This window comes from Bactrocera latifrons, unplaced genomic scaffold (assembly GCF_001853355.1).
Source record: "Bactrocera latifrons isolate USDA-ARS-PBARC rearing strain unplaced genomic scaffold, ASM185335v1 scaffold_129, whole genome shotgun sequence".
NCBI lineage: Eukaryota > Metazoa > Arthropoda > Insecta > Diptera > Tephritidae > Bactrocera > Bactrocera latifrons.
In genome coordinates, this window is record NW_017534730.1 from 302,796 (window position 1) to 325,490 (window position 22,695).

A 22,695-nucleotide genomic window follows, 5' to 3' on the forward strand; every position below is an offset into this window, starting at 1 on the left:
TTGTGTGTTGTTGACGGAGCTCGTGGCTCGTGTTAATTGCACACATTGAAAACACGCGCTCAAGTGCCTAAGCCAACAAAGTGCGTGTGGTCCGCAACGTCGCTGGTTGCGCACGTGCCGCCCTTGTCATTCGACGGTGGAAACAGTTTGCGCACAAGTGCCAGTTAATTGCCGACGCGGCGCCGCCTCACCAGCCGCGACTACAGACCAAGCAGCCACACGAAGCTAGTTAGCGCGCCACCAGGATTCTTACGTGTGATCTATAGCCGCTTCAGTTGCGGCAGTGCGAAACCGCAAACGACCAATCAGCTCAGTGACCACGAGGCTGGGCAGCGCTTGGAAGCGCATACGCAGATGCAGGTGGTGCAAAGTGGGAAGTAAAAATATATATAATTATTTCAAATACAACAAAAATATTCGCACATACATTATTACAAGAAAAACAACAAAAGGTAATTGTTGGCGATCAATTTGTTTGTTAATATGCCAGCGGTTTTTGCTCGCCTTTAGCGCTGCGCTTGCAATAGTGTCTCGCTACTTTCTTGTTGTTTTTGTGCGAATGTCAAATTCGATTTTTATGACTTTTTGAGCGCGTGACTAAGCGGTGATTTATGGTGGCGTGTTATTTTTAATATTCATACACTCGCCGTGGCATCCACAAGCGAACGCAGCAGCATGCCAGTGAAGCAGCAATAATAAGAAGAGGAAGAAGAAGACGAAGACGAAGAAGCAGAAGAGCACAACAACAACAGCAACAACAGCACGAACATTCTCTACTTAAAGTTTAACGGCTAAAAGAACGTAGCGCTAGTGGTAAAAGTCATATTAACAACAACAACAACAACAGCAGCTACTACAACAGCTATCACAACAACTGCCACATCATCGATAGCCAGCAGCAAGCTGGTCGTTAGCTTGCGTAGGTGCGCTTGCGCAACAACTGGCAATCACTAAGCAGCCACGCGGACAGGCAGCCGGCGCGCTAACCAAGAGTTCGCTGCATATTGGGCGATATCCTGCTGCGCATGCGCGATGGACTCCTCCACAAGCCCGAATGCCGCTGGCAACGGTGTGCAACAACAACAACTACTACAAAACCGTGTTAAACAACAACTGCATATGAAGCAGCAGCAACAACAACAGCAACATGCACAGAGACAGCAGTCACAACAGCAATCGCAGGCACAGCTAGGCATGCAACCGGGTCAGCAACAGAAATTACCACAACAACAACAGCAATTGCAGAAGTTTAAACAGCAAATGCAAACACAGCGCCTACAGCAGCAGCAACAACAACAACAACACCATACGCAATCACAACAGCGACATGTGCATGTGCAGTCCTCAGCGGTACAATTTCCAGCGACAACAACACGAACAGCCAATGCTGCGGCCACAAACGCTGCCTTGACCACTTTAATTAAGGAGGAACTGTGCGCCGCCGAGCTGCATGCCACTTCCGTTGCAGCGGCACTTGAGCAGCAGCAGCAGCAACAGAGCAACAGCAACAAGAATGCGCAGAGCGCCAATAACAACAACAATAATAGTATTGCCGCTAGTGGCGCACATAGCCAGAAAACGAACTCTGCCCCGAACTGCAGCACCTCCGCAACGATTTCTAGCCCAGCCGTGGCCGCACTGGCATTGGCGTTGGCAAAAGATGCGAATGGCGCCGGCAGCGAACCGCAGCTGCAGAGCAACCACGGCCTCAGCATGAGCACGCCATCCACCCAACAAGCGTCAACGCTGCCGTTGAGTAAGTGCGACAGTGGCAACAATGGTGGCAACCACAACAACAACAACAACAATATTAATAACAGCGCCAACAACAGCAGCGCATCAACGTTGGCAAATGTGTCAACTACGAATGACCTCGCCGCCGCGGCCGCTGTTGTGCTCTCCTTACAGGGCACCATGGTCAGCAGCCTACAGCAGGCCGCACTCCTACCCGTCAACTCACCTGCTGCAGCGGCGCTCAATCTGCAAGCGCTGGAGTCGTACTTGGCGCTGCAGCGCATTACCGGCAAATCGGACGTCTTCCGCTTCAATACCATAACCGCCAACAACAATAACAGCAGCAGCGATGGAAGCGGCGATGGCGAAACAAGTGCCAGTTGCACCACCAGTGGCATCACTGCAGAAGAAACCAGCAACAACAACTATAACTTAACAACAACGGTAACAACTGTGGCGTCAGCGCAACAACAACAGCAACAAGAGCTGCAAGCGGTGGATACGGCCAACCTATGCCAGGAGGCGTCCAAAACGCAACGTAACGCCAACACGGCAAACGCTATACAGACGCTGTTGCAAAGTGCGGGCGCCACCGGCACTGACCTCTCCACCAGTGACCTCGGCGATTGTGACCTGCCGTTGCTGGACGGCGAGGAGGGGCTGTCGTTTGAGGCTGCTGAACTCGAGAGTAGCTACAACAACTTCATATTCAACACCAACGCGTTCAACTGCCTTAACCAGCAACAGCAACAGCTGAACACACAGCAACAACAACAGCAATCCCTATCGACTGATATCGAATCGATTTCATCACTACAAGCCACCATGTTCCAAGACAAGCTAAACCATCAACAGCTGGTCATAAATGAAGGTTCCGCTGCCAGCGCTCTGAACGAGGCGAGCGCACTCAATGCTGGCAGTGGCGGTGCGGGCGGTACGGCTGTTGCTGCCGCGTCTGCCAATTCACAGCGCGCCAAAAAGCAGTTCATTTGCAAATTCTGTAACCGCCAGTTCACTAAGTCCTACAATCTACTCATACACGAGCGCACGCACACCGACGAACGACCCTACTCGTGCGATATCTGCGGCAAAGCATTTCGTCGGCAAGATCACCTCAGAGATCACAGGTAGGCAGCATTGCGCGATTACTGACATAAACTACATATTAATTTCTATATATTTAGTTAAACTTTTTCGATAAATAATAACCACACTTTTTGTATAATAATTGCAATTTCTTTTCCTGTCACCCTTATTCTCACCCCTCAGATACATTCACTCAAAGGAAAAGCCCTTCAAGTGCGCTGAGTGCGGCAAGGGCTTCTGCCAATCGCGCACCCTCGCCGTCCATAAGATTCTACACATGGAGGAGTCGCCACACAAATGCCCCGTCTGCAATCGCTCCTTCAATCAGCGTTCGAATCTAAAGACGCATCTACTCACGCACACCGATATCAAGCCATACAACTGCAGTTCCTGTGGCAAGGTCTTCCGACGTAACTGCGATTTACGGCGCCACAGTCTAACACATAACCTCGCCGGCATGACAGGCAGCGGCTTGGGTCCCGGCAATGAGCATCTGCTCTCACTACCCGTCAGCGTTGCGGATATTTTCCAATCCACGACAGGCGGCAATGGCGGTTCCATTTCGGCGTCACGTAATTTGGATGCGAAGACGGTCACACTCTTGCCCGCTTGCACCAAGGTCGGTAACGCGTCGTCTATAGATCTGATCGCGGTGACTGATTAAGTGATAAGGTGCTCAAGCAAGCGGAGCGCAAAACATTTGGCCTTATATTTGTGATCTACACAGGACTCTGGTTCGTTTACATTAATTAGTGGGAGTGACAAGCTGAAAATCAGTTCTAATCTAAGTATCCCGAATGGACCTTTTGATTTTTGCATTTAACTTGCATAGTTCTTAAGCACATTTTTCGCATACTTACTTATATATATATATGTATTCTGGATATTACTAGTTTAACTTTAAGTCTCTTGCGATTATTAGGCTTCCAAACAATCTTATCGTTCCAAACGTTCGACACACTAGGCTAGTGCAAATACTATGTAGGTGTGCGCTCACATGAGCGCTTCACATATGACAATACACACACACTCGTACATATATATACTTATACTTGCAAAGGCATAACTAAAATGAACTTAGCATAGCGTCCATATACATTAAGTAACTAGCAAAGTAAGTTTACGTTTAATTTTCTTTATTATTCGCTTTCGTCTCTAAGGATATCGCAAATACTACCTTCACATACATAGATACAAAGACAAAAAAAAACACATAGATAAACATTTTAAGTATTTCGGATTTTACTATCTGTGAAGTTGCATTATCTGTCCGATTTCGTGTATTTGAATAAAAATCTAACTTCACACATTGACTTGAACGCCCTTGAATTTTCATTTACTCATTTTGTTTTCTCGTTTCCATTCGTGCATATATACAAACATAGGTGTGCTCGCAGTATATAAATAGCAAAGTACCTTTTTTAATGGGGCAGTAAGTATGGGTTCGCATTAATATGTATAGATTACACTAACGTACCTGCAGAAACACACAGACATCAATAAATATACATATAAACTTATATAAGTATACATATGTATGTATGCAGTTTGCTTATCAGTCGGCGAGCAAGCGAATGAGTTGATTTAGATATGCCGACAAACTGTTTGACATTCGACGGTAAACAATAGTTTCTACTAGCATTTACGCTGAAACTTGTCGTGTTTATGGGAATATTTTCCAGCACTCGATTAGCTATTTGCTTTCGTTTACTAAACACAAACAAATATTTACAAGGCTTAAAAAGAAATTAGTTTCGGTGAAAAGCAGCACATACTTGCCTGCGTGTTTGTGTGATTGTAAATCAACGGCGTGTGTGTTACCACCAATAGCTTCGGCTTATTATATGAGTGTGATAGCTATAGGAATTTATAGAACTATCAAGATGTAGCTGTAAATTCCAAGCAATTTAGTTATAACTTTTCAATTCCTTAACCCTTGTTTTGCCGAGGCACCTAAATACTGCTCTGCAGTTATTAGTTGTGATGAGGAATGAGTGGAGAGAAATGATTTTGGTAAACTTTTATGAAAGTATAAAAATGATTATTTTTTGTTTCATAAGTTCATATTTCAACCAAAAGTGCCTTATTCTTCTTTTTTTTTTAACAGATACTGAAGGATGATTAAGTTGAAAATATATATTGAAATTACCTGCGATACGCACTCAATTGGCGACATAGCATTTTTACAAAGTGGGATCATCAATTTTTCGAATACATCCTCTGTAGATTCCATTAAATAAACTAAATCTTAAACTAACTTAAATTAAGACTCCATTAATTTTTGAGTCGTTTCATGGGTTTACGCTTTCAAAAAATTGAATTTTTAATTGTAATATTAAATTCTTCAACACCTCTAGAATATGGTTCTAAATTTTCAAATTGATCTAAGTAATAGTTCCTGAGATACAGCCTTGAGAACTTGTGATCTCGAGGATAGCTCTCTGTTCACTCAAATCTTTAAACGCGGTTTCTCGAAACAGTGTTTTTGAAGACGGTTGGCAAGATTTTTCGAGAACTTCTCAACCGGTCTTCGTGTAATTTTACACAGGTCTTTGAGATATAAGGAGGACTTTTTTCAATTTCAACTATTTGGAAAAAATTGTTTCGAAATATTCACTGAAATTTAAATCTTTTTGCCGAAATTAAATGATTTCTTTGTTAATAGTGTATGTTTGTGACAATAAAATATTTCATTTTTAATATGAAAAGAAAAAATAATTGTTGAAAAATGCTGTTTTTTACGCAAGGAAACCCGGGTAACCCCTTAAGCGATCTAAACATGGAACATTGATAAAGATGTCTCAATAAAACCCATTACAGGCATTATTTGCCAACTCTTATCAAGAAAGTTACATGGGTTTCACGGCTTCAAAAAAATACCCTGGATTATTGAGTAACAGTTTTAGAGTTACAGTCAACTAGTCACCTAAAACTTTAAACGCATTTTTCTCAAAACTCTATTTTCGAGACCAGTTATCAAGGTTTCTCACAAATTAGTTAACAGATCTTAATGAAAGGTCTTCAAAATACAATTTAGAAGGTTTTTAAAGAACGAATTTTTTTGATTCACTTACAACTATTTAAAAATCGTCGAGGAATTCTCCTAAAAGTTTGCATTTTTTGATAAAAACGTCTGCAAGAATTAAATTTTCAATTTTTTTAACTAAAGCATGTATTTTATTCCCTTCACTTTTGATTATTCTCTAAGAAGTTCTGCTGTCAACGCCGAGCGACCTTTTTTCCGAGGGTCTGCCGGAAATGATGTCGTAATGACCCAGTTTTGAATATTTTCCATTAGAAATTTCATTCAAATCTTTAAAATAACAAAATATTGTAATATAATTTTAGTTTTTTACGGTAAAAATATTTAGAATAGACCGTTTTTGCCTCAACGCAACCCATGTAACCCCTAAATGGAACTATTGCTAGCTAGTTTATTACCAAGAATAGCTGAAATCGCCGCTACCACTTCCTATGTTTAACTTTCCTTTCTCTATAGGATTTTATTATTGTTGTAGCTACAAAGTTAATGCCAAAAGAAACAAGGTAATATTTTGAGTTAGATAATTTTTAAAAACCACTTAATGTTTTGAATTTGCGAAAAGTACTTAGTTTGGCGCGTACTTAAGGCCCTTACTTAAATATAAAGCAAGTTCACAAAAAATCGCTTGGAACACGCTAAGCTCATAGAAAAGTGTACGCTAATCGCTAAAAATAAACAGCATTTTAATTCGTTGATATTCATTGTTCACATTTTTTCATTCTTTTGTCGGAGAATTAAAATTTTTTTACAATAATCTCTAAGTTGACACACTACAATAACTTCGTACTTAACCAATAAATTTCTAAGAATCCATAGTTTTTATTACCTCTAAATTTGCATAAATCCCAAAAATTCCGTGGAAACACAGCTAGCGTCGAAAACAGCAGACATTTGATGTCGATATTCGTAAAATGTACTTAGGGGCAATGTCAACACTTAAAACTCAATTAGCGCAAACTCATTAGCCACCAACGAAATGAAGCTGAAGTCTGTACCAAAAGTACCAACATAATACATCAGTTACCCACATGAGTGTAAAAAAAAGTTGAGTATGGCTATAAACACATATAAATCTATTTTTGGGGGCGCTGAAGATCAAAGGTGTCATACCACCAACGAGAGGGCGGTCGGAGAGCCACAAGAAAATGGTGCAATTGGGAATTTATTGGTTATATTGATCCACTTCGGCGCACGTCTCATTCATATCTCTTTTATCAGATTAGCCGCCATCAACTATAATTTGCCACGACTGAGGCGACTGCAACGCCGCTGTACGAAACGCTGCCAACGTCGCCGTTTACGCTGTAATTTCCGACAACCGCGATCTTGTCTATATGACATTAATGACAAATTGGCGGCACAAATGCCTTTGAAGTTTGATTGTTCAGCACCTAATCAAACGGGCTGCTTGTTTGCTTACCGATATGCCGCTTAGCAACGCCACAACCCGATTACCCCGCTCAGCCATCAAAATAGGCGGCTTGCCGCACCTACCTACACCGTTGAAAGCGAAAGCAGCGCAGTTGCTGGCGCTGTCTAGAGCCAGAGCATACAAGCTACATTGGTAAGGGCGCGCGCCGGTGTGTGTATGTCGGGCGTTGCAGCGTCGTGCGTTTGTCACTCAGTCGTCATATGTCAATTACTATTGACATTTGCCGGTGACAGCGGTTAACGCGTTGGCCAAACACCAGCGCCGGCGGTTTTTTGTTGGCTGGCATTGGTGTTATCGCGGGCAATAATCGGGCGAGATAAGCTGTCGCGCTATCTTATTAGCGCTTGTTTAATGCTTGCGCCTAGCACGATTGTTGTTGTTGCTGTTGCCGTTTCGTGTTTTTTTTTCAGTTCGCTATTTATAATGTAGACATTCGCTTTGCCTTCGTCGTCGGGCTGTTGCAATTGCTGTCATTGGATTGTTTACATTTGAGCGTGCAATAAAACGCCACATCACTTTGCTTTAGCCGCCGCAACGGCTCTTGTTGCCATTGCCTATATCCAGAGTACAGCTGAAGGCCGCAGCGTTGCCACCTGGTTCTATAATAGTTTCGCAACTAATTAGGTATATGAGATGAGTGCTACTTTGTTTCCAGGGCCTTGGGTTCGTTGCCTAAAATTTACACATCACTGCTCATTCCGCTCTTCGGTTCATCTATCGCCTGTTCGCCTAGTAATTATTCGCACATTTCTTACACCAACACATACAAAACTAAGTGCATTTACTCATATTTATAGAGTTAGCTCTATTTCATGTACGCGCCGAGCTCTTATAAGGCGTACCGAATTCTCAAAATTGAGACGCATGGCTTTGCTTAGTTAAGCTCAGTCAGCTTACAACTTAGCACATACTAAGTAAATATTCCTAAGAATATACCTAAATGTTGCTATGTGCGTTTGAAAGACACATATTTTTGATGACTTTACTAACTATTTAGGCGAGAAATCCACAGCGTTTGACAAGCGACTGATTGTCTGACGGCGCAGCGCTCATGAGCTTTTTAGTTCGCCCTTTATATGTGTATGTAGGAATGTGTAAGTAAATGTGCTTTACACACGACCGCCGAAATGTCTGCCGCTCACGTCATTCCATTCGTATCCATGCGCTCACTTAAGGCGCCCCCCTCCCCCCCGTCTCCCCTTTGCGCATATTTATCTCGCTCTCTTTTCTAACCTTTTCAGATACTATTTGAAGTGAAGAAGTTTCCGCACGGCTCTTTTACATACCTTTTGCTAATACAGTGACAATTTTATGGACCGCAGCGCTTCTACTTACAACAAAGCAGCCATTTATTCTGTAAGCGGCCGCGCGACAAATTTGTTGCGAACCCTGTCGGAAAACGTGTAGCGGTTGCTTAAGCTGTCAAAAAATAATTATCTAATTAATGGTAGGGCTATATGGTGAATGCATCAAAACTTCACAGCCACGCTCTCCCAATTTTTGCCGAGTCATAAAAATATGGTGTGGTGTATTGTTGTTCTGATGGACGACGAAACCCTTTCTGTTGATCACTTCTAGCCGTTTTTTTCGATTGCTTGCTTCAATCTCATCAGTTGTTGGCAGTAAAATGAAGAATCAATCGTTCCACCAGGCTGAAGCAGCTCATAGTGGATGATTCCTTTCCAATCCCACCAAACACTCAGCATAGCATTTCGAGCCGTCAATCCTGGCTTTGCAATCATTTGTTGAGCTTCACCACTCTTGGACCATGATCTTTTGCGCACATTATTGTCGTATATGATCCAATTTTCGTCCCCTGTTACCAATCGCTTCAGAAATGGCTCGATTTCGTTTCGTTTCGGGAAAGAATCTCGAGTGTTAATTCGGGCCATTCAATTTTTCGCAGACAATTTATGTTGTACCCAAACATCGAACTTCTTTTTATAGCCAGCTTTTTTTTAAATGGTGCAAAACCTTTTGATGATTAATGTTAGTTCCTTAGCGATGTCATGGATGCTTATGTGATGGTCCTGGTTAATATTTTCCATAATTTCATCACAGCGAGGGCATATTTCACATCGAAAATTCTTAATTTAATTTTTTTTTTTTTGGCTGAATGAAACTTAATATCTCAACTTTCCAACACTATATGGTATGACACAATGTGATTGGTAGCACTGGAGATATACGACTGCACCGACATCTATTGGTAAAATACGAAATACTTTTCCGACCCAATGTATAGTTTTAAAGTGCCAGGCATAAATAAATTGGAGCTAAACCTCAGCTCAAAGCTTATTCTCCACATTTCTAAAGAGTTAATCAAAGGTTGTTAGATGCTTTTAAAATGTCTCACGGGGTGTTAAAACGCTCATCCTACTTATGCCTACACTCACTGGAAGTGGCAGCGAAACATAACCCTGCACCCTATCCAGATCCACGGTGTTTTATTTGTGTGTATAAGCCGTGTCTATTTGTATGCCCTCGACAAACATGCCGAAAGGTAAAAGCGTATTATGTAAATAGCGGTATATATGTATATTATATATACTATATGTCTTTATGAGCATGTTTCTATTAAGAAAAGAAAACCGAATTGCTGTTGCTGCGCTAAAATAGTACCGACAACTACGCCTTTGACGGTATGCCAGTTGTGGCAGTTCTAGGAAATACTATTCCAATACACAGCACGACTACATATCTTCATGAGCGCTGTAGCTTGCCGCTTCTTATTTCATATTATTTTTTATTAGAATGCAGTCTTAGCGTCTTCTACGGCGCGGTTTAGTTACGGAGCTGGGCCGCAAAGCCACGCCTCACGCATGTGTGTCGGCGCTGCGTTGAGCGCGAACACTGCGGCAAGGTGTTGAAAATATTCGCGCACTTGCGCACGAACGTGGCAGTTGCAATGGCAACAATGTGTGGGCTATCGATCATCTCGTTTATGAACCTATTAGGCTGCAAAGCAGGCGCACCAACAACAGCAACAGCGAGATGAATGAATACTGGCAACGCCAATTGCCATTCGCGCGGCGCTTCAAAGGCAACAGCAAAGGCGGTACGACACAGACCTTCTTACTTTGTGAGCGCGCGCGCCGCACTGGCTTAGTTTGCAGACTTTATGACAAACGCCCGCACGTCCGCACGCCCCAGCGCACAGTCAAGTCCGTGCGCTTAGCGCAACTAACCAACTCAAGCAAAATCATTGAGCGCGGATGTGGTTATTGTTCGTGTTGCTTGTCGTAGTCGCTTACTGTCATAATTATTAGGCAAACACAAATAATGAATTTCATAATTTTCCCATCAACCAGCGCGCGTAAACATCCGTGCCAACAACGCGCAACAGCAACTTAACCAGCGCCAACAACAATAAAAACTGTATGCAACAATGCGGTGCTCGAGCGTAAAAAAAAGACTCGAAAACGGTACACATAAACAAAAGAAGAATCACCACAAAGAACGCATTGCGCTGACCGTCCAACTGGCGGGTTGCCGTTGTTGGCAAAGTGTGAAATTGCACCTATTCGCATAACAAAAACAACAACAACAAAAAAACAATGCAAACATAAACACAAGCACCGGCAGAGCGATAACGCCACGCGTATTACCAACAAGCGGATAAGTGCTAAATGGCACCGGTGTATGAAAAATGATGAAATGTTTGTGAGGGGTATATTGCAGGCTGTACGGCGCTGTTGCTAGGCGCATGTATTCATTGAGCAGCTAGGGCTCGTCATGGCGTTGACCAGCTTGTTACAGTTTAAACTTTGTGTAGTCACGTTGGTTAGCGCAAGACATCTGTCCGATCGTTCAACGAAACTTAACATCGATTAGCCGATGATCGGTTCATACGTTCACTTGCAGCGTTGTATTTATTTGCACAGCGCATGGAGGGCATACATTCACACATTAAATGTACCGCCTTTACGTTGACTAGGTCTCAAGCTGACCAATATGTATTCACCCATCAGCGTACTGTGGAGCAAATTAACGTAGAAGCAGTTGATAATCGTGATTGAATACGGCTTAAGCACTTTTTTAGACAAAAGTGTAACTAGTAGAACGAAAGTATGCATAACGGTAGTTTATGAGCTTCTCTTTAAGCTTGTTTTTAGAATCCTCGCCGTTCAGATGTGTCGATCTAATAGGCGATCGAAAGCAAACGATAGCAAAAGTTTCTAAATAACTATGTAACTACTTGAGTTGAATTTTTGAAGCAAAACTAGGTAATTTTCCACGCGAGTGTTGAACGCTGGTGCGCCAAGACCCTAAGTTTCCATAATGTCCTTAACCTAACTGCGAGTCTTATACGAGAATAATATAGTGTCTTCTGTAGACCAGCTTATCGTTATATGTGGAGTCATCTTCTTCTTTACTGGCGTAGACATCGTTTAACAACAGCGCTCCAGTCGTCTCTTCTTTTCGCAATGTTGAGCCAATTGAAGTTTCCAAGTAACACCAGGTCCTTATCCACCTAGTCCTTCCACCGGAGTGGAGGTCTTCTTCAGAGCTGGAGTATTTCGTTCATTCGGACGACATGGCCTAGCCAGCATAGCCGCTGTCTTTTAATTCGCTGAACTACTTGCATGTCAATGTCGTCGTATATCTCGTACAGCTCGTCGTTCCATGGGCAACTCGCAAAGAACCATATATCTTCCGCAGAACCTTTCTCTCGAAAACTCGCAACGTTGACTCATCAGATGTTGTCACCATCCATGGCTCTGCACCATATAGCAGGACGGGGATGATGAGTGACTTATAGAGTTTGGTTTTTGTTCGTCGAGAGAGGACTTTACTTCTCAATTGCCCACTCAGTCGGAAGTAGCACCCGTTGGCAAGAGTTATTCTGCGTAGGATTTCGAGGCTAACATTGTTGTTCGTGCTAATACCGGTACCAAGATAGACGAAATATATGTGGAGTCCGCAATTTTTATATGATTATTCCGAAAACAATTGCGTACCTTAGTTTCTTAACCACTGTACCCATTGTAAACACAACGGAGCGGTGCGCTTTGGTCTAAATATTATTCTTTAACGACTTAAGATAAATACACCGACATAGTAAAGTGAAGTATTTGCATACCCGCATTGTAGGAAAACTCGAACAGATCAGACAAATATGTACGAGTCGTGAGAGTGACAAACTTTACTAATTAACAGCGTTCAGCTGTTTACGAGAGTTTAAAACTAGCACAGCTGCCGTCTGTCACCTACAAATTCGGATCTGATTAAGTGCGCAGTTAATCCGGATTAACGCTGCCGTCTGTTAAGGCTATAAAGGGGCAGTAACTGTCCTCGATTCGCCAGGCGTTACTTTCCAACAATTCGATAGATTGAAAGTTTAAGGCAAAGTTCCTCAGCTGGTATTTCTTTTTCTATTAACTTTAAACTGGCTCATTTCCCTACAGGGTACTTGACTCTCACTCACTTCAGAACGCGTAACTTCAATCGTTTGTGTGCAGAGTAAACGCCTGTCAAGTGATGGGTATAATTGGTGTTTGATTGTTGTAATTGGTTGCAACACAGGAAATAAGTGTGTACCGATATCAGTGAGCCGCTTAACGCTTGACAAACTAATCGACAACGATTCAATAACAAATTTTCGTAAAGCAAGTTCTTACTTTATTTATTGTTGTTTACAATTACAAATAAATAGAAAAAAGTAGGAACTTGCTTAACGAAAATTTGGAATAATAAGGTTTTATGAGCGAAAAAATCAACAAACATAATTGTGGTGGTTGCCAGACGCGGCAATGATCGATATTTTCGCCATGCGCCGCCATAAACAGATAGCTGCACTAATTGCTAGTTGATTTTGTAGTGACTCAAGTCAGTCCCTAAAGAAAACCTTCAAGCAGTTAGTTGTTCCGACTAGCAGATCCTGCCGACTGCTGCCCCAAACTCATCAATGGGTGACTACGGCTTATAATGTATGCGTTCGCTTGCCGGTCGCTTTGGTCGCTTCTTTTGTTGTCGATAATAAATTTGTAAACTTTCAGCTGCGTTCTTGCACCATCTTCCCTGCCCACGCCGGCAGCGTCCTCATTTACTGCGGGTCATAAAAAAGGGTTTGTGCGCGCTGCAAATACGTCAAAAGTAAAGCAGCCGCCAAAAACTTGTAGACATCTAAAGTCAGCGTGGCTTCATACGAGCCGCCAACACCACCAAATAGAAGCGCTAACACCCTGTTGAGGCAACAACAACACCGCCACTCAGCCACACTTCGACTTTATGTACAGAGTTTTATGTAATACGCGGAAGAGGCGTTTATGGGAATAATTTATGTAGAATGTCGTAATCCTGTTTGTCATTATGCAAACAAAAACGGGGRAAAAACACCAACGTTGTTACGTTGTTGGCCTAAAACAAAAGTACCGAAAACGTTGTCACACTTTGTGGAAAAAATTAATACATATTTGTACTAACATTACTAACATACTCGTACTTAACTACATGTATGCACTTATTTACTTAAATTGAGTCGCAAACAATTGAAAAATGGAGTACCCCTGAATGGAGTGGGTATTTGCATACACTATATATGCTTGTATGCATGTGTGTGTGTATGTGTGTAAGATAGCAAATGGAAGTGAAGAGTTTAAAACCTACGAAATTTCCGCCTCGTGTAAATCACATTAATGGGAAAGTACACTTTCATTAGTAAGAGCAAACACCGGATACAACGGTAATTATCAAAGATGGCACATGAGTAAAATCAACTTTATAACTCTAACATATTGAAGGTATAGTATGTACATATGTATGCATATGCACTCAAAGAGTATTTTCAAATATTTATGCATTTAGATTTCGACTTATTCGTTTTATCTCGTTGAAAGAAATGGAATATTTTGGATTAATTCGTACTTGGCGAAAAGGCAATATCTTTTTTTAATTTAGAAAAACTATTGTGAAAATATTGAAAATTTTTAGAAATTAGTCTAGGTGTTCTTATATTTCAAGTTACTTGTGATAAGGAATTTTCAGTACGCTGATAACGGTGTATGATATCTTTGTTATGGGAAATTGAAGTGGCGATAAGGCTTCAGAAAACCTCTTTTTTAAGAAGCAAAAATCAACTTGAAATTTTTGAGTGTAAGCGAAAGGTTATTTTACAACAACAAAGAAGTAATCAGCGAGGCTAGGAGGAGACGTGTTATCAAACAAAATATAGAACACATTGGCTCGGACCATAATTCGAGCCAAGTTTCGTGAAAATAACTCATTAAATGAAAAAGCTTTCCATATCTGCACTAGACTTCAATCGTTCAGTTTGTTTGTTCCTACAACCACACATTATAGTGGTCTGATATCGGCGGTTCGGACAAATTTGAAGCTTCTTTGTGCTTCTGATCGAGTATTTCAAAAACTGAGGGACTTGTTCGTATGTATACAGCCGATCGGATGAACAGACGCTAAATCAATTCAGCTCGTCACGCGATCATTTATACACATACTATTTATTAGGTAGCCGAAAAAGTATTTTCATATTTCTAATCACACTTCTCTTCTATATCTACCATTTTTCAGCTAGAAGAGAGAGTTATTTTCACGGGCTTCTCTTGAAGCCATTTTTGCTTCCTTAAGGAAGTTCTGCATTGACCGAAACAAAGGGTAGTCTGATGGTGGATGTATCAAAACTTCCCAGCCAAGCTCTCCCAGTTTTTGATGAGTCACCAAAGATGTGTGTGGTCTAGCGTTATTCTGATGGAAGACGCAGCCCTTTATTGATGAGTTCTGGCCATTTTTTTCGATTGCTTGCTGCAATCTCATCAGTTGTTGATTTTGTTTGATCCAATTCTCGTCCCCTGTTACCAATCGCTTCAGAAATGGTTCGATTTCATTTCGTTTCAGCAAAGAATCGCGGGTGTTAATCCGTCCATTAAATTTTTCAGAGAAAATCCATGTGGTACCCAAACATCGAACTTCTTTTTGTAGCCAGCCTTTTTTAAATGGTGCAAAACCGTTTGATGATCAATGTTGGTACCTTAGCGGTGTCATGGCTGCTTATGTGGCGGTCCTGTTCAATCCTTTCCATAATTTCATCAACTTTTTCAACGATAGGTCGACCAGAGCGAGATGTATCTTTCATTTCGAAAATTTTCAAACTGAAATGAGCGAACCATTCTTGTTGAATTAATGCAATCTCATCTTCTTCCGAACACCTCGCGGGTATGCGGGAAGGATCGGGATCGGAGAGTGTCCAGTTAAAAATCCTACAATCATATAAAGGTGGACCTTACAAACAGCGAAGAGTTACCGAGACGTCTTACGATGTACTCTGTACTCTGAGTCATTAGAACGTTGCGACTTGCACAGCTGTTGGTAGTTGATCAATGCTTGTTATGCTGGTTTGAAGCCCAACAGTATAATAGTGATCCACAAGGGACCGGCGGAGCTCCTAACCATGGACGCCACAGTTACTGAGACTGAAGTACCTGGTCTAGCAAACTTATCTGCCTTACAATTTCCTGCAAAAACGCAGTGTGTATTTAGGCACCCAAATATTTACTATAGTTAATTGGTTTCTATTTTGCTTTCTCGATAGCTTGTACTTTTCTGTTCACGTAAAAAACTCCATTAACTCACTCATAAGTACGAGTATATCTTAAATACCATATGATTGCCAATTCCAATACTCTTATATATTTGTGTCAAAGTCGATTTCGGATTCACGGAGTCCATCACGACAAATTTAAAGCATTTGCATGCGATTATCAACTTTTGAATGACGATAACATCTCTGCATTTCATAACTGCGCCGAAAATTAAGCGCTGCTGGAGAGATTCCTCCAGCCATTAATCTTCGATAAGTATGTACACACCTATGGGCACCCATCCACTCATGTATTGGTGTCTGTGTGCAGTGCTAGCCATGGCAAAACGGCTGCGCTTTGAAGTCTAAAAACCTAAATGCCAGCATTAAATATCTAGTTAGCCGAAACAATGAATTTGAGCACATCAAACGCCAGCGTTTATTTCATTATCTCAGCAAGAGTTTTCGGCAAATCTGCATAAATCACAGACACAGCGAAGAGGGCAAAAGCAATCGCCAAAGAAGGCCGTGCACCAACAACCTCCCCACCAACGAGGTGGTGTATACTTTTCAACAGTTTATCAGGCAAATAGTATCTACGGCCACGCCCATCACCACTCCAGCGGCCATGAATGAGGGACGGAAAAGCTGGAGTGTGCCGCTTTTTTGCTTTTGTCGGTAGCTTGTTTGGTGGTTGCAATGGTAGTCAAGGTGGTGGTGACATCTGCGACAACATTAACACCGCTTTCATGGGACCGCGGGGCCGCAGTGCACACACTCTTACAAAGAAGCAGCATATGTGCATTTGTGTTTACTTAGATAATTCGAGGTAATCAAGCGTCAATCCGATGCGACAAACCGGCGGCTGCAATATGCCACATTTGCGCAAATTAGCTGTCGGATATGTGAGCGGGGCTTAGCGCAGACGAGCGTGAAATGTCCTTAAAACGATCGTTATGGCCAAAGCGCCAGCAGCGCGCTCAAATCGTTTTACCTAACACAACAATTAATTTAAGAATGGCTGGGTGAATGTGGTGGCTCACACACACACATACATGCATACATAGGTAAGCGCTTATGAGTGGCGGACGAGGCTTGGCAGACTGCTTACCGGGTAATGGGTAGGCAAATGCATCTGTTTATGAAATGCTCGTCATACGCTGACAGCAAAAAAAGGAAAATTAAATAAAGAAACGAAAAAAACCGAAAGAGCCGCGAGAAGTTGCCAGGACAAGAGGTGATAAAGTGGCAAAACGGCATTTGTTATGATGGGAAATGAGCGCTTCTACCGGCGATCCGGTGTATATTAACGCTCCACTGCGGTGGATTATGACTGAGCTATCTGGTATCTGGTTGAGAGTGCTCATTAAACCAGCAATTATTATTTGTTGCACTTTCGAAAATCCATGAACATTGTGCATACCGCAGATAGAAGGCATGTGTGAACAGCCAGTTGGATTATGTTGGCTAAGCGCAGCATAAAAACGGCTGCAAATGTCAGTCGGAACTACTTTCAGCTCATAAAAAATATAAGCTGTGCTAAAGAATTTCTTCTACTTAGAAATATTTATACAGACACTTAAAACCTCCTTGCCAGCAACGAGTGGCAACTTCCTCTTTTAGGGGCTACTGTCAGATAAGTGCAATTGTAAAGATTTCTTGTTTTATGGCAATGGGACTCCCTAATTCTGGATGTATATTGCATCAACTTCAGCTGGAACTGATTTTGTTGGCACCAGACATATTGCAATGAAGTCGTTGCAAATTTATAAGACTGTTCATTGAATCATTAATATACTTTGTTTGCTGCCCTCAAACGAATTTGTGAAAATGTTGCTGAGAACTACTCTCTGAACGCATACTAATCGAAACTGTTTCGACTAAACAAATACAATGCGTTTGGGAAGGATTTCTAGATATAACTAAGAATATGCAAACATGAAGCCCCAAAGAGGTTTTCGTCTTCTACTCTACTGGCGTAGACACTTCTTAAGCGGTTATGCCGAGTTAACAACAGCGCCCCAATCGTTTCTTCTTTTCGCACTTTGGGATTACAAGCGAAGCCAGGCCTTCTCCTCCAATGGTGTGGAGGTCTTCCTCTTCCTCTGCTTCCCCCGGCGGGTACTACGTCGAATACTTTCAGAGCTGGAGGGGTTTCGTCCATTCGGACGACATGACCTAGCCAGCATAGCCGCTGTCTTTTAATTCKCTGAACTACTTGCATGTCAATGTCGTCGTATATCTCGTACAGCTCGTCGTTCCATCGAATGCGATATTCACCGTGGCAAACGCACAAAGGACCATAAAATGGCGTTATGCTGCCATTCAGCAGGTTGGAGAAGTGCTTCATCCAAAACTTTAGTATGCTCTGGGCATCGGTCACTAGTTCACCTCTGGGGGTTCTACAAGAGTATGCTCCAGTCACGAAACCTTCTGTTAGTCGCCGCATCTTTCGTAGAATTTTTGAGCATTACCCCTGTTGACCAGCTTGTCAAGCTCTTCGTACTCTCGTCTGGAATCTAGTACTACAGATAACCATATTTCGGGCTCCAGCGAAGTTGATCAACCTCAACAAATTGGGGCATATTGCCGCATAGAGACTGAATTTGACGACCGTTGAGCCAAAGATATCTTCTTTGCCCAATCTGGCGTTAAAGTGAGCACATATCAGCGATATGTGCATTATGGATAGACGTTCACCGGTGAGAATGCCAGGACTTGACGACAAATCCCACACCGAATTTGCGCTCCTCCCTGCTCTGCAAAATATGTATAACCAGGAATATGAAAAGACGCCCTAAGGAGATATTCAGCCTACTGAATTAAGTAGATGAGAACCATTTAGTTCATGAGACCTAGAAGAATCTTTAGAATTTAGAAGTAAATTTTGTTTCTTGCGATCAGCACACAACAGATGTTAACACAGCCAAAAATTTAAGAAGACAATTTTTTCATTATCTTTACTGTAGAGTAGTAAAACAACAACGATATATTTCTCATATCCACAACAGAAGTTTTGAATAATCTCTCAGACCCCAATTCAAACGTATACATTTGATCCCATTTGTGAGCATACATGGAAATAATTCACATTCTGCTGAAAAGAAATACTCAGTTCGAAAACTATCTGATTCACCGTTTCACCATTTCATTCATGTTTTCTCACATAGAGCCGCATAAACAACCATTTTGGCTTCTAAAGCATGAAATATTTGGTGATTTGGCAGCCACTTTCCAGCTGCTTCTAGCATTGTCGATGTTATCACTCAGAAATTCCCCTAATTAATTAATTTGTCGTGGCCGTACAACAACTCCTCTGTCCGTACATGTGTAAGTTTGTGGCGCGTCGTTTACCGCAATCGGCGCACACATCGCGGAAGGTGTGAAAATACCAGAAACGTAGCGTGTAATCACATCGGTCCATTTGTCGCCGTTGACACCGCGCCGGCCCTTTAAGCGAGCTTACACACTGACTGTGTTGTTGTCACCTACAAGCGTACATATCGCCATGTCGTTGCTAACCGATCGCTGCCCATCCCTGTGCGCTGCACCGCGAGGGAGTGCGAGCGCGCGCGCGCGATCGTCAAGCGTTGATTGATGGCACACAAGCGAAATGCTTTTGTATCAAATAAATTTCACCGAATTTATTACAAATTGTCAGCTTGCCACAGCGACAGCATAAACGCCAACAACACGGTTGATAATACAGCTACCAGCGGTCGTGCGCCGCCGCCGCCATAGACACCAATGAAAAATGTATCATTTGAAAGCGTTTCTTTGTTCGTTTTATGAGATTTTTATTGTTAATGTTGTTGCATTCTTAAGATTTCATCTTCCTGCTGTTGGTTGTCGCTGACCGAACAAACCGAACAGCGATGACAGCAACACGCGGACAAGTAATTTAACAAGCGCGCTAGCACCTCCCAACAATCAACTGGCTAAATGCGTGGCCAGCAACAACAACAATAACAATGTAATGCATTCATGTTGGACACTGAAGACAGCGATCAGCAGCAGTGGCTGATAAAAAAGATGACGCGCACGTACCCAGACTCTGAGAGCCTCTGCGCTGACCCACTCTGGGATTGGAAGCAGTGTATTGATCACCAGCCTCCTGTCTCCTGCCTCCCGCTGCAGTCAGAACGCGCTTTGCTGCCGTTACTGCCTGACCGCCTTCTTCTTCCGGTATAAACAGAAGTGTCAGCCGCGCAATAAATAAGCGGATAATTTTCTGCTGGCAAACAAATTAGAAATTAAAATTGACCCATCCGTTGGCTGTGTTTATTCATGATGATAACAAAATTGAAACAATAAACATTTTTTTCGGACACAAAACACACAAATCCACTTAAGCGCGCTGCCGCTGCCGCCGCCGCCGCCGCCGCTGCCTCGGACAGTGTGAATTGGGGGTGCCGCGTTGGTAAAGAATGAAACTGAAGCAAAAGAAATTGAGAACAACGGGGACAAGCGTATGCAAAAGTACGCCGTTTGTTGTTGGCATTGAATGAAGTAGTGGCGATTGGAATGCTTGTTTTATTAAATTCCGAAATACCGCAATAAAGTGCGACGAAATTAAAGAATTCAAATAAAAAATGATTTTGCTTTAGCTGAAACAGGGTAACCGTACGCCGAGCTCAGTAAATGCAACTCTACTGTAAAGATTTTAATTCTTGTCAACACAAATTTTCGTTCACGATGAAGTCAAGATATAACTGTAAGATTTTCGTAAACCGAAAAAGGCAATGCTCATATTTGATAGACAACAATGGTTATCTCTTCTGGTATAGTTTTCGGAAGATTGTTCTTAAAATAGGTGTGTCGTAACTATGGCGCGGTTTTCCAACCCAAAAAGCCTCTAAGTAAGATGGTTGTTAGAAAAAAACTTTTTTGTGTTTCCATGCCCCTCTCAACAGCAAAGGACAAGCTTTCAAATACACACAGAAAAATTTGTATATATAAAAATTACGTGTCACCTTGTTTGTCCGTGATGGGCTCCTAAACTATTGAACCGATTTTAGCAAAATTTAGCACACTGTGTCCAGTTCGAACCAACTTAAAAGATAGGGTAGCAAAAACAATTCATAAACAAAAACTACGGTGAAAACTCTGTTAAATAGACGCTTTACTAAGCGAACATCTCTATTAACTGAGCCCATTGACAGGTCCCACAATATGTTGACGTTTATTAAGTGCGTGTCTGGATCCACTAGTGTATTATAAACCAAACAAGAAAAACTTTTTCTACTTTTAGGGCACCCTTTATTATTTTTTTTAACTTGTTGTTGCTATTATTACATTGCTGAATTTGAGTTGCAAACAATTTATTGATGAGTTTATTGCGCGCGTACATCGTGCTTTTACGACACCACAGCGGCCACAATAAGTGAGCGCACACCAGCGCTCCGCCGAATCACGAACCAGCGCCGCAGACGCAACTATCAAGCACGCGAATGCCAGGCGCTGGCAACAAGCAGCCATGATCACAGATATCATTGATGAAGCTGATGTGGCTGCAGATGCTGCGGCCCAGCACCAACTGCAACCAGCGCCCCTCTTGCCATGCTGCGTAGCATCAGGTGCTTTTTTTGTGCTTATTATTGGGATTTTTGATGACGCGCGCGCATCATAATGGTGATTGTGTGACGGCAGCGTCGACGCAGTTAATGTAGGCAACATTGGCGGCGGAAGCAGTGGCGCGCACTGTCGCTGGCTGACGTTGTTGGTAACACACGCTGTTGGGATGCTCAGGCTGTATGCTCAAATGCTCGCCTGGGTGCCTGGAATGAAGTGGTTCTTTGTTTTTTGGGGACAATTTGTAAATTTCATTTTATGGAAGTGTGGAGCGTAAAATAAAGAATGAAAATGCTAATTTTAAAAATTATGAGTTTCGTTGCGGTGGTCACACCTTAAAACAGTTTCTCGTGTGCTCCATGTATTTACGCTTCGCTTTATTATTAATGTAGGCTCTTTGCTTTTATTGTTGTTGTACGCACGCTTCACCGTTGCGTTTTAAGATGTTAAATGTGCTTTTATTCGGGTTTCGAATATATAATTTTGAGTTTTGATATTTTTATAACACAAACAGTAGGTACTTTGGTACTGTCAGCTTATTGATGGCTGTCGCGCCAGCGGTTACGGCTGACAACTGCTAACTACCAGCCGACGCCGCTTTGACATTAGCCACGGTGCGCTGCGTAGCGCGACGCGGAAGCGGTGAGCTTGATTACCGTTTGCTTATTTGAGAGCCAGCGCTGTAAGGTACCGTTGCGTGTGACATTGGTAAAACCAATATTGTCGAGCTGACACCCGCGCCGCACCCAAACTCGTATACATGTGTGCGTATTGGTACGCGCTTACATGTGTATATATATAAACAAATTATTAATTATTTTGAAATTTATTCGGTTTACACTACTTTGTTCGGAAAAAATTCAAAACTTTTGAAAACTGGAACACTTTTGCAAAGTTCCCAGAGATCAAATCGTCTAATTTTTACACTTAAATTGTACTTTAAATAATGCTCTCAATATAATTATTCAGCACGTATGCATAGACATCGATGTGGCATACAAAGTGTTGGCGCATGCGTGGCAGGTGGGCAAATGCTTGCCACAAGCGGTCTGCCATAAACAAGATTATGGCAAATCATTTTCCACTCTCACTTTGTATGCGCATTTGTGGGTTCGCTTTTGTGTTTTTGTTGTTGTTGGCACAACACAACAATTGCAATTGTTGTTGTCGGTCTTTAATGCCAATCACCATGGTGCAATGCATTGTTATTGTTGCTTTCTTATGACATTTACTAGCTGTTTGTTGTTAGTCGTTTGTTTGCCATATGCTTTGTTAAATTTTATTGACTTTTTG

At 42.2% G+C, this 22,695-nt stretch overlaps 1 protein-coding gene across 1 annotated transcript; it reads left to right on the plus strand.

The window, feature by feature from the left end:
• Positions 1-944: 944 nt before the first annotated feature.
• Positions 945-4,139, plus strand: LOC108978889 (protein sister of odd and bowel). Its single transcript, XM_018949397.1, has 2 exons — positions 945-2,861; positions 3,004-4,139. Exons 1-2 carry the CDS (start codon positions 1,033-1,035, stop codon positions 3,482-3,484), a joined length of 2,310 nt encoding a protein of 769 aa, XP_018804942.1. The 5' UTR covers positions 945-1,032; the 3' UTR covers positions 3,485-4,139.
• The last annotated feature ends 18,556 nt before the right edge of the window (positions 4,140-22,695 follow it).

Coding starts and splice junctions, on each gene's coding strand:
- LOC108978889 (XM_018949397.1), top strand. CDS start 1,033: ATGGACTCCTCCACAAGCCCGAATGCCGCTGGCAACGGTGTGCAACAA. Junction 2,862..3,003: donor GATCACCTCAGAGATCACAG/GTAGGCAGCATT, acceptor CTCACCCCTCAG/ATACATTCACTCAAAGGAAA.